A 13,211-nucleotide genomic window follows, 5' to 3' on the forward strand; every position below is an offset into this window, starting at 1 on the left:
ACAAAAAAAAGGCATATGGTATTTAAATATATATATTTTTTTTTATTTATTTGTTTATTTTTCTTTAAAAATGTTTTTTGGAAATGTTTTCAATTTAAAATAATAAGTGTTCATGCTGCCTTAAATTTGTACATTTAGTCAACTCAAATATCCAAGATCACTTATTACAACTTCACAGTTCAAGTTGACTAAACTTACAATTTTAAGGCAGCATGAACACTTATTTTAAGTTGAAACAACAAATATTTTTAGCGACTATGTTAGGTAATAATTCTCAACTGGCAGGTCGTGACCCAAAAACTGGCCTCAGGTCAGTTCTGATCGGGTCACGGACAGCAGAGAGAATCCGAGCTCAGAGTTTGAAACACCAGACCCCTACAGATCGCCAATAATCACGTTTATCAGTCATTTATGAATATTCCAGAGTTGCCGATTTATAGATGAAAAGCACAAACAACTGTCAGGTGAATATTACGCCTTTTTTATTATAGCAAATATGCAAGTAAATAAAAAAAAAGAAGACACTGTAGATAAACACATGCCCTTTAATACCACAGTCTAATTATTAACACATTAAATAATGACAATTTTCACCTTGGTAGACATTTTGAAATGTTGAGGATTTTCTTTTGTCATTTGTATGTACAGGTCATATTGCTTTGCTCATGTTTAATCCATCAGTCCTCTAGTATTAAAGCAGTGTCGGTGTGTTGTTGTTTCGGGGTCTGTTTACAAAGAGAAATATTCAAATGATAACTGTACATAGTCCCAGCGCTTATGCCTGATGAAGCGCCTCGTGTCCCAAACGCATTACGACAACACGTGAAGGAGTCCGACGGAAAGATGCTTCAACTTCACACAAACCTTCTGGTAAGCAAACTTTGATCATCGACTACACACATTGTTTTATCCGCACTGGGATTCCCTCTTTTGAATCCACATGATCTGAGCGCTCTGTGTGTTTGGGAATGCATGCTGGGATTGCGCTCACATGAAAGCGCTGGTTGGCCATTCCCTTTGTGACAGAACTGGACCAGATCTGGGTCAGAACACAGCCGGGTCGAGTGTGTGTGTCTTGATGAACACATTCAGACTGCAAAATGCATCAATCTCGAGTTTAAACGAGACTTTGGACGGACCGATCAGAATGAGCTTGTTTGTTTTTGATCAAGACGTTTGGGGGCGAGAAGAAACGGCATGTGTGAGTCACACACACACACACACACACACACACACACACACACACACACACACACACACACACACACACACACACACACACACACACACACACACACACACACACACACACACACACACACACACACACACACACACAGACAGGACGAGTTTGTTCTTCTGTTGGGCTTTGATCGGGATGATCAGAGGAAGGGAAGTGACCTCCACCCAGATCAGTGCTGTAATGATGAAGATGATGAAGACGATGACCTGTGTCTGCTAGTGTTGTCGTACTCAAGACCGGTTTTAAAGGAACACAACACTTTAAAAAAAATAAAAATAGGCTCATTTTCCGACTCCCCTAGAGTTAAACAGTTGAGTTTTACCGTCCATTCAGCCGATCTCCGGGTGTGCACTTTTAGCATAGCTTAGCATAGATCATTGAATCTGATTAGACCGTTAGCATCTCACTCAATAATGACCAAAGACTTTCGATATTTTTCCTATTTAAAACTTGACTCTTCTGTAGTTACATCGTGTACTAAGACCGCCGGAAAATGAAAAGTTGTGATTTTCTTGGCCGATATGGCTAGAACTATACTCTCGTTCCTGCGTAATAATCAAGAGCTGCGAGCCGCCCCATGAGTTCAGTGCCTTGTCTGGTGTTGTTCTCAACACACACTGGTCTTGATCTGGGATTAGGTGGTCTTGACTACAACACTAGTGTGTGCACTAGAGCCGCACGTGTTCACTAACAGCGGACCATCGGCTGGGAGCTCGAGGCCAGACTCCGCAACAGAGATGCCCCATAAAACAAAAAAAAACGCATTAAAAAATGTATACAAAAACTGCCACAACTTTGTATACATGTGGTTGAAAAAAAATGACATAACCCTCCTATTGCCTTGAGAAAAGTGTCCTTTTTATGATGCTTCAAAAATCATTTTGAATTGAATAGATTATCGGTTCACTGTTTATATATATATATATATCTTAACCTTCTCTGACAGTAACTAAATACACTGGGTAAATATTTTATTATGTATTCAATATTCACTGTATATGAACACTATTGTTTAAAAGTTTGGGGTCAGTAAGTTATCAGTATATATGGACCACAAAACCAGTCATAAGGGTCAAATTTTACAAATTTAGATTTATACATCAATTAAAAAGCTGATTTATTCAGCTTTCAGATGATGAATGGTTTGTTATGACAGGACAATATTTGGCAAATATTTGAAAATCTGGAATCTGAGGATGCAAAAAAATCTAAATATTGAGAAAATCTCCTTTAAAGTTGTCCAAATGAAGTCCTTAGCCTTGCATATTACTAATACTAATATATATTTACGGTAGGAAATTTGCACAATAACTTCATGGAACATGACCTTAATATCCTAATGATTTTTGGCATATAAGAAATATTGATCATTTTGACCCATACGATGTACTGTATTTTTGTCTATTGCCACAGATATACCCGCGAGTGTTGTGCTCCAGGGTCACATATAGAGGGCAAAAGTGATGTCCGGATGGGATATTTTATTTTTAATGAGTCTACAAGTTCGATGAACCAGTCAAAATATGAGGAAAATATTTTTTAAACATGTTAAATATGAAGAAAAAACAAAACGCTAAACTTGGTTGAGATGTTTATCTGACAAAACTACAGCTACATGTTTTATTTTACATGCAAAAAATGCATAGAAAAGCAAAAAAGCTCACAGGAAAAAGCACACATCGACTACAACATGAGTTATTAATATTTCGTCGGTTCTCTCTTGTTTTCGCATGGGCCAAAAATTATGTCGGCACATGTTTCAAAGCGTTATCATCACAAATAAAACAATCAACTCCAAGCACAACTATATGCAATATGCTTACATCTTTAAAACATGTTTTACTGTAGATATAATATTTAAATAAAGGGTGAAGATGTCAATTTTCCTAGGCGGACATCACTTTTAGCCACTACTAATTGTCATATATGTATATATCTGGCTGGACAATAGAAGGGTTAAATCCATTACAAGCTGGCTTCAAAGAATTGGTTATTGATTATATTTGCAAATACGATATCTTTTCAGACAGACCGGGAGTTAAGTGTCTCAATGTGTGTGTGTGAAGTGTTTAGTCTGTTAGTTCACTGTCCAGTGTAAACTGGACTCGCACAATCCAGCCTCTGACAACATTACAAACGGACAAACAATCGCAAACCTGATATATGAATGATTATTCGTTCACAAAGATGGTTTGAAAAGCCTCATTCTGTCAGCTCGAGTCCGAAACACACGGCCGGCATCTGAGATGCATTTAAGTGCAAACGCATGAACACTATGGATTTCCTCTAGACACAATCATATGTCTTCACCTTCCGATGTCTGGCCTCGGGATCCTGGCATTTTGCTCGTGACTCTTTTGATTCAAGCTTATAAAAATTTCAAATGTTTAACGATATGCTTAATGTCCTGGCTCGTTACCTATTTCTCACTGCGGGCTTTAGAAATACCCACGTTCGCTCGCAGCTCCTTCAAACAAAGAAGCCTGAACGCATTAAACCCCAGACTGCCTTCGCCACGCAGCCCGAGGGCGTAATAGTTTTTCTGCGAGCGCTGCCAGGAAAGTCTCTCAAACACCACTCCCATCATCCTTCATGTAACAAAAGAAATAAACACAAAACTCCATCCTAGTACTGCTAACCGCATACAACATGGCGCTATAAGGAGTGAAAAAGTCCAACTTTATAAACAACAAGGTTGAAATGAAAAACAATCCGCGGGGAGCCGGAAATCGGCCCCGGGCCCCTGACGATGGATTTGGCGTTTGTAAGCACTGCACCGGCACAGGGGCGTGGCCTGCATTCCATATGCGTGAGGACGTCCTCCGATTGGTGGGTTGGGCGGAACAGGAAATAGTTCTTTGGGCTTTCTTGGTGCGGTTTGTGTGTGTGTGCGTTACATTCCCCATATGAACGTCTGTGTGTCGAGGGGCCGAGGGCCAGAGCGTGAGTCTCTAGTCCAGCGGCTCCTGCTTTATCCTGATGGGCGTGCTCATGGACTGACTCCGCCTATCCTCGCGGCACAGGACGTACTCGCTGAACTGGGATGAGTCCACGCCACCACCACAGGACGCAGCCACACTGAAGCCCTTCTGGAAGAGACGCTCCAACACCTGAAACACAAGCACCGAAACAAACATGAGTCCATGAGAATTAGTCTCTTCTGCTCAGCAAGGCTGCATTTATCTGATCAAAAATACAGTCAAAATTGTGAAATATTATTACAAGACAATATAAACGTTTTCTATGTGAATGTATAATAAAATGTCATTTATATCCTGTGATCAAAGCTGAATTTATCATGTCTTCAGTGTCACATGATCCTTCACAAATCATTCTCATATGAATAAAAGTATTAATTTCTTTCATAAATAATCACAATTTGTAATGGTAGTGTGTTTGAGCTGTTGGCTCACAGATAACCGGGTTCGAGTTTGATCATACTGTATGAAATAATAATAAAATAAATAAAAAACATTCTGTGTTTGTTTGTCTGAAGGTGTTGTATATATTTAGAAACACGTTACAAAAGGCTTTGTACACTCTAGAAAATGCTGGGTTGAAAATGGACTAACCCAGCAATTGGGTTGTTTTATGCAAACATATTTTTAGCATTCATCATCTGATCCTGCTGCTTCACACCAGCCTCCGTTCAGTGTAAATCACACACATTAGCTGCTCGTGTTAACACACATCAGGTTCGTGATGGCATTAATGACACGACGGGAAACGGGAATCTCTCACAGGAGCGTCACGCGTGTGTGTGACTCCTGGCAAAGACAATCGAGGACAGACGTTTGTCTTTCTGACCGATTCTGACGAGGTGAGGACAGGTGAGACACACACACACACACTCTCTCTCTCTCTCTCTCTCTCTCTCTCTCTCTCTCTCTCTCTCTCTCTCTCTCTCTCTCTCTCTCTCTCTCTCTCTCTCTCTCTCTCTCTCTCTCTCTCTCTCTCTCTCTCTCTCTCTCTCTCACACACTCAAATACACACACACACACACTAAAACACTCAAACACACACGTAAATACTAACTCAAACACTCACTCACAAAAACTCACACACACACTCACTCAAATACTCAAATACTCAAATACTCACTCACTCACTCAAAAACACTCAAACAGTCACACACACACTCAAACACACTCACACGCACCCTTACGGTTTTACACATAAAACGCTGATGGTACCCCTTATGATTTTACACATAAAACGCTGATGGTACTCCTTATGATTCTACACATAAAACGCTGATGGTACTCCTTATGATTTTACACATAAAACGCTGATGGTACCCCTTATGATTCTACACATAAAACGCTAATGGTACTCCTTATGATTTTACACGTAAAACGCTGATGGTACCCCTTATGATTTTACACATAAAACGCTGATGGTACCCCTTATGATTTTACACGTAAAACGCTGATGGTACTCCTTATGATTTTACACATAAAACGCTGATGGTACTCCTTATGATTTTACACATAAAACGCTGATGGTACCCCTTATGATTTTACACATAAAACGCTGATGGTACCCCTTATGATTTTACACATAAAACGCTGATGGTACTCCTTATGATTTTACACATAAAACGCTGATGGTACCCCTTATGATTTTACACGTAAAACGCTGATGGTACTCCTTATGATTTTACACATAAAACGCTGATGGTACTCCTTATGATTCTACACATAAAACGCTGATGGTACCCCTTATGATTTTACACGTAAAACGCTGATGGTACTCCTTATGATTTTACACATAAAACGCTGATGGTACCCCTTATGATTTTACACGTAAAACGCTGATGGTACTCCTTATGATTTTACACATAAAACGCTGATGGTACTCCTTATGATTTTACACATAAAACGCTGATGGTACCCCTTATGATTTTACACGTAAAACGCTGATGGTACTCCTTATGATTCTACACATAAAACGCTGATGGTACCCCTTATGATTTTACACGTAAAACGCTGATGGTACTCCTTATGATTCTACACATAAAACGCTGATGGTACCCCTTATGATTTTACACGTAAAACGCTGATGGTACTCCTTATGATTCTACACATAAAACGCTGATGGTACCCCTTATGATTTTACACGTAAAACGCTGATGGTACTCCTTATGATTCTACACATAAAACGCTGATGGTACCCCTTATGATTTTACACATAAAACGCTGATGGTACTCCTTATGATTTTATGCATAAAACGCTGATGGTACCCCTTATGATTTTACACATAAAACGCTGATGGTACCCCTTATGATTCTACACATAAAACGCTGATGGTACCCCTTATGATTTTACACATAAAACGCTGATGGTACCCCTTATGATTTTACACATAAAACGCTGATGGTACCCCTTATGATTTTACACATAAAACGCTGATGGTACTCCTTATGATTCTACACATAAAACGCTGATGGTACCCCTTATGATTTTACACGTAAAACGCTGATGGTACTCCTTATGATTCTACACATAAAACGCTGATGGTACCCCTTATGATTTTACACATAAAACGCTGATGGTACTCCTTATGATTTTATGCATAAAACGCTGATGGTACTCCTTATGATTTTACACATAAAACGCTGATGGTACTCCTTATGATTTTACACATAAAACGCTGATGGTACCCCTTATGATTTTACACATAAAACGCTGATGGTACCCCTTATGATTCTACACATAAAACGCTGATGGTACCCCTTATGATTTTACACATAAAACGCTGATGGTACCCCTTATGATTCTACGCATAAAACGCTGATGGTACCCCTTATGATTTTACAAATAAAACGCTGATGGTACCCCTTATGATTCTACGCATAAAACGCTGATGGTACCCCTTATGATTTTACGCATAAAACGCTGATGGTACTCCTTATGATTTTACACATAAAACGCTGATGGTTCCCCTTATAATTTTACGCATAAAACGCTGATGGTACCCCTTATGATTTTACAAATAAAACGTTGATGGTACCCCTTATGATTTTACAAATAAAACGCTGATGGTACCCCTTATGATTTTACAAATAAAACGCTGATGGTACTCCTTATGATTTTACAAATAAAACGTTGATGGTACCCCTTATGATTTTACAAATAAAACGCTGATGGTACTCCTTATGATTTTACAAATAAAACGCTGATGGTACTCCTTATGATTTTACGCATAAAACGCTGATGGTACCCCTTATGGTTTTTAAATATAAAACGCTGTTGGTACCCCTTATGATTTTACACATAAAACGCTGATGGTACCCCTTATGATTTTACGCATAAAACGCTGATGGTACCCCTTATGGTTTTTACATATAAAACGCTGATGGTACCCCTTATGATTTTACACATAAAACGCTGATGGTACCCCTTATGGTTTTTACACATTAAACGCTGATGGTACCCCTTATGATTTTACGCATAAAACGCTGATGGTACCCCTTATGGTTTTTACATATAAAACGCTGATGGTACCCCTTATGATTTTACGCATTAAAACGCTGATGGTACCCCTTATGGTTTTTACATATAAAACGCTGATGGTACCCCTTATGATTCTACACATAAAACGCTGATGGTACCCCTTATGATTCTACACATAAAACGCTGATGGTACCCCTTATGATTCTACACATAAAATGCTGATGGTACCCCTTATGGTTTTACACATAAAACGCTGATGGTACCCCTTATGGTTTTACGCATAAAACGCTGATGGTACCCCTTATGGTTTTTACATATAAAACGCTGATGGTACCCCTTATGATTTTAAACATAAAACGCTGATGGTACCCCTTATGATTTTACGCATAAAACGCTGATGGAACCCCTTATGGTTTTACACATAAAACGCTGATGGTACCCCTTATGGTTTTACACATAAAACGTTGATGGTACCCCTTATGATTTTACGCATAAAACGCTGATGGTACCCTTTATGGTTTTTACATATAAAACATTGATGGTACCCCTTATGATTTTACACGTAAAACGCTGATGGTACTCCTTATGATTTTACACATAAAACGCTGATGGTACTCCTTATGATTTTATGCATAAAACGCTGATGTTACTCCTTATGATTTTACACATAAAACGCTGATGGTACTCCTTATGATTTTACACATAAAACGCTGATGGTACCCCTTATGATTTTACACATAAAACGCTGATGGTACCCCTTATGATTTTACACATAAAACGCTGATGGTACCCCTTATGATTCTACGCATAAAACGCTGATGGTACCCCTTATGATTCTACACATAAAACGCTGATGGTACCCCTTATGATTTTACACATAAAACGCTGATGGTACCCCTTATGATTCTACGCATAAAACGCTGATGGTACTCCTTATGATTTTACGCATAAAACGCTGATGGTACTCCTTATGATTTTACACATAAAACGCTGATGGTACCCCTTATGATTCTACGCATAAAACGCTGATGGTACCCCATATGATTTTACAAATAAAACGCTGATGGTACCCCTTATGATTCTACGCATAAAACGCTGATGGTACCCCTTATGATTTTACGCATAAAACGCTGATGGTACTCCTTATGATTTTACACATAAAACGCTGATGGTTCCCCTTATAATTTTATAAATAAAACGCTGATGGTACCCCTTATGATTCTACGCATAAAACGCTGATGGTACCCCTTATGATTCTACGCATAAAACGTTGATGGTACCCCTTAAGATTTTACGCAAAAAAAAGCTGATGGTACCCCTTATGATTTTACGCATAAAACGTTGATGGTATCCCTTATGATTTTACAAATAAAACGCTGATGGTACCCCTTATGATTTTACAAATAAAACGCTGATGGTACCCCTTATGATTTTACAAATAAAACGTTGATGGTACCCCTTATGATTCTACACATAAAACGCTGATGGTACCCCTTATGATTTTACGCATAAAACGCTGATGGTACCCCTTATGATTTTACAAATAAAACGTTGATGGTACCCCTTATGATTTTACAAATAAAACGCTGATGGTACCCCTTATGATTTTACGCATAAAACGCTGATGGTACCCCTTATGGTTTTTACATATAAAACGCTGATGGTACCCCTTATGATTTTACACATAAAACGCTGATGGTACCCCTTATGATTTTACGCATAAAACGCTGATGGTACCCCTTATGATTCTACACATAAAACGCTGATGGTACCCCTTATGATTTTACAAATAAAACGTTGATGGTACCCCTTATGATTTTACAAATAAAACGTTGATGGTACCCCTTATGATTCTACACATAAAACGCTGATGGTACCCCTTATGATTTTACGCATAAAACGCTGATGGTACCCCTTATGATTTTACAAATAAAACGTTGATGGTACCCCTTATGATTTTACAAATAAAACGCTGATGGTACCCCTTATGATTTTACGCATAAAACGCTGATGGTACCCCTTATGGTTTTTACATATAAAACGCTGATGGTACCCCTTATGATTTTACACATAAAACGCTGATGGTACCCCTTATGATTTTACGCATAAAACGCTGATGGTACTCCTTATGATTTTACACATAAAACGCTGATGGTACCCCTTATGATTCTACGCATAAAACGCTGATGGTACCCCATATGATTTTACAAATAAAACGCTGATGGTACCCCTTATGATTCTACGCATAAAACGCTGATGGTACCCCTTATGATTTTACGCATAAAACGCTGATGGTACTCCTTATGATTTTACACATAAAACGCTGATGGTTCCCCTTATAATTTTATAAATAAAACGCTGATGGTACCCCTTATGATTCTACGCATAAAACGCTGATGGTACCCCTTATGATTCTACGCATAAAACGTTGATGGTACCCCTTAAGATTTTACGCAAAAAAAAGCTGATGGTACCCCTTATGATTTTACGCATAAAACGTTGATGGTATCCCTTATGATTTTACAAATAAAACGCTGATGGTACCCCTTATGATTTTACAAATAAAACGCTGATGGTACCCCTTATGATTTTACAAATAAAACGTTGATGGTACCCCTTATGATTCTACACATAAAACGCTGATGGTACCCCTTATGATTTTACGCATAAAACGCTGATGGTACCCCTTATGATTTTACAAATAAAACGTTGATGGTACCCCTTATGATTTTACAAATAAAACGCTGATGGTACCCCTTATGATTTTACGCATAAAACGCTGATGGTACCCCTTATGGTTTTTACATATAAAACGCTGATGGTACCCCTTATGATTTTACACATAAAACGCTGATGGTACCCCTTATGATTTTACGCATAAAACGCTGATGGTACCCCTTATGGTTTTTACATATAAAACGCTGATGGTACCCCTTATGATTTTACGCATAAAACGCTGATGGTACCCCTTATGGTTATTACATATAAAACGCTGATGGTACCCCTTATGATTTTACGCATAAAACGCTGATGGTACCCCTTATGATTTTACAAATAAAACGTTGATGGTACCCCTTATGATTTTACACAAAAAACGCTGATGGTACCCCTTATGATTTTACGCATAAAACGCTGATGGTACCCCTTATGGTTTTTACATATAAAACGCTGATGGTACCCCTTATGATTCTACACATAAAACGCTGATGGTACCCCTTATGATTCTACACATAAAACGCTGATGGTACCCCTTATGATTCTACACATAAAATGCTGATGGTACCCCTTATGATTCTACACATAAAACGCTGATGGTACCCCTTATGATTTTACGCATAAAACGCTGATGGTACCCCTTATGGTTTTACATATAAAAACGCTGATGGTACCCCTTATGATTCTACACATAAAATGTTTATGGTACCCCTTATGATTCTACACATAAAACGCTGATGGTACCCCTTATGATTTTACGCATAAAACGCTGATGGTACCCCTTATGATTTTACATATAAAAACGCTGATGGTACCCCTTATGATTCTACACATAAAACGTTGATGGTACACCTTATGATTCTACACATAAAACGCTGATGGTACCCCTTATGGTTTTTACATATAAAACGCTGATGGTACCCCTTATGATTTTACGCATAAAACGCTGATGGTACCCCTTATGATTTTACGCATAAAACGCTGATGGTACCCCTTATGGTTTTTACATATAAAACGCTGATGGTACCCCTTATGATTTTAAGCATAAAACGCTGATGGTACTCCTTATGATTTTACACATAAAACGCTGATGGTTCCCCTTATAATTTTACAAATAAAACGCTGATGGTACCCCTTATGATTCTACGCATAAAACGCTGATGGTACCCCTTATGATTCTACGCATAAAACGTTGATGGTACCCCTTATGATTTTACGCATAAAACGCTGATGGTACCCCTTATGATTCTACGCATAAAACGTTGATGGTACCCCTTATGATTCTACGCATAAAACGCTGATGGTACCCCTTATGATTCTACGCATAAAACGCTGATGGTACCCCTTATGATTCTACGCATAAAACGTTGATGGTACCCCTTATGATTTTACGCATAAAAAGCTGATGGTACCCCTTATGATTTTACGCAAAAAACGCTTATGGTACCCCTTATGATTTTACGCATAAAACGTTGATGGTACCCCTTATGATTTTACAAATAAAACGCTGATGGTACCCCTTATGATTTTACAAATAAAACGCTGATGGTACCCCTTATGATTTTACAAATAAAACGTTGATGGTACCCCTTATGATTCTACACATAAAACGCTGATGGTACCCCTTATGATTTTACAAATAAAACGTTGATGGTACCCCTTATGATTTTACGCATAAAACGCTGATGGTACCCCTTATGGTTTTTACATATAAAACGCTGATGGTACCCATTATGATTTTACACATAAAACGCTGATGGTACCCCTTATGATTTTACGCATAAAACGCTGATGGTACCCCTTATGGTTTTTACATATAAAACGCTGATGGTACCCCTTATGATTTTACACATAAAACGCTGATGGTACCCCTTATGGTTTTTACACATAAAACGCTGATGGTACCCCTTATGATTTTACGCATAAAACGCTGATGGTACCCCTTATGGTTTTTACATATAAAACGCTGATGGTACCCCTTATGATTTTACGCATTAAAACGCTGATGGTACCCCTTATGGTTTTTACATATAAAACGCTGATGGTACCCCTTATGATTCTACACATAAAACGCTGATGGTACCCTTTATGATTTTACGCAAAAAACGCTGATGGTACCCCTTATGATTTTACGCATAAAACGTTGATGGTACCCCTTATGATTTTACAAATAAAACGCTGATGGTACCCCTTATGATTTTACAAATAAAACGCTGATGGTACCCCTTATGATTTTACAAATAAAACGTTGATGGTACCCCTATTGATTCTACACATAAAACGCTGATGGTGCCCCTTATGATTTTACAAATAAAACGTTGATGGTACCCCTTATGATTTTACGCATAAAACGCTGATGGTACCCCTTATGATTTTACAAATAAAACGCTGATGGTACCCCTTATGATTTTACAAATAAAACGTTGATGGTACCCCTTATGATTCTACACATAAAACGCTGATGGTACCCCTTATGATTTTACAAATAAAACGTTGATGGTACCCCTTTTGATTTTACGCACAAAACGCTGATGGTACCCCTTATGATTTTACAAATAAAACGTTGATGGTACCCCTTATGATTTTACATATAAAACGCTGATGGTACCCCTTATGATTTTACACATAAAACGCTGATGGTACCCCTTATGATTTTACGCATAAAACGCTGATGGTACCCCTTATGGTTTTTACATATAAAACGCTGATGGTACCCCTTATGATTCTACACATAAAACGCTGATGGTACCCCTTATGATTCTACACATAAAACGCTGATGGTACCCCTTATGATTTT

General features: G+C 38.2%; 1 protein-coding gene across 1 annotated transcript in view; it reads right to left on the reverse strand.

Annotated features, from left to right (window-relative positions):
• Positions 1-467: 467 nt before the first annotated feature.
• kctd15b (potassium channel tetramerization domain containing 15b) overlaps positions 468-13,211 on the reverse strand; it is a gene marked incomplete at its 5' end in the record, with an annotated part of 86,714 nt that continues 73,970 nt past the window's right edge. Inside the window, 1 exon segment of the mRNA XM_079824832.1 lies at positions 468-4,353. Coding sequence (XP_079680958.1) covers positions 4,195-4,353 — 159 coding nt within the window. The 3' untranslated portion in view covers positions 468-4,194.

This window comes from Gobio gobio (genome assembly GCF_949357685.1).
Source record: "Gobio gobio genome assembly, chromosome: 9".
Lineage (NCBI taxonomy): Eukaryota > Metazoa > Chordata > Actinopteri > Cypriniformes > Gobionidae > Gobio > Gobio gobio.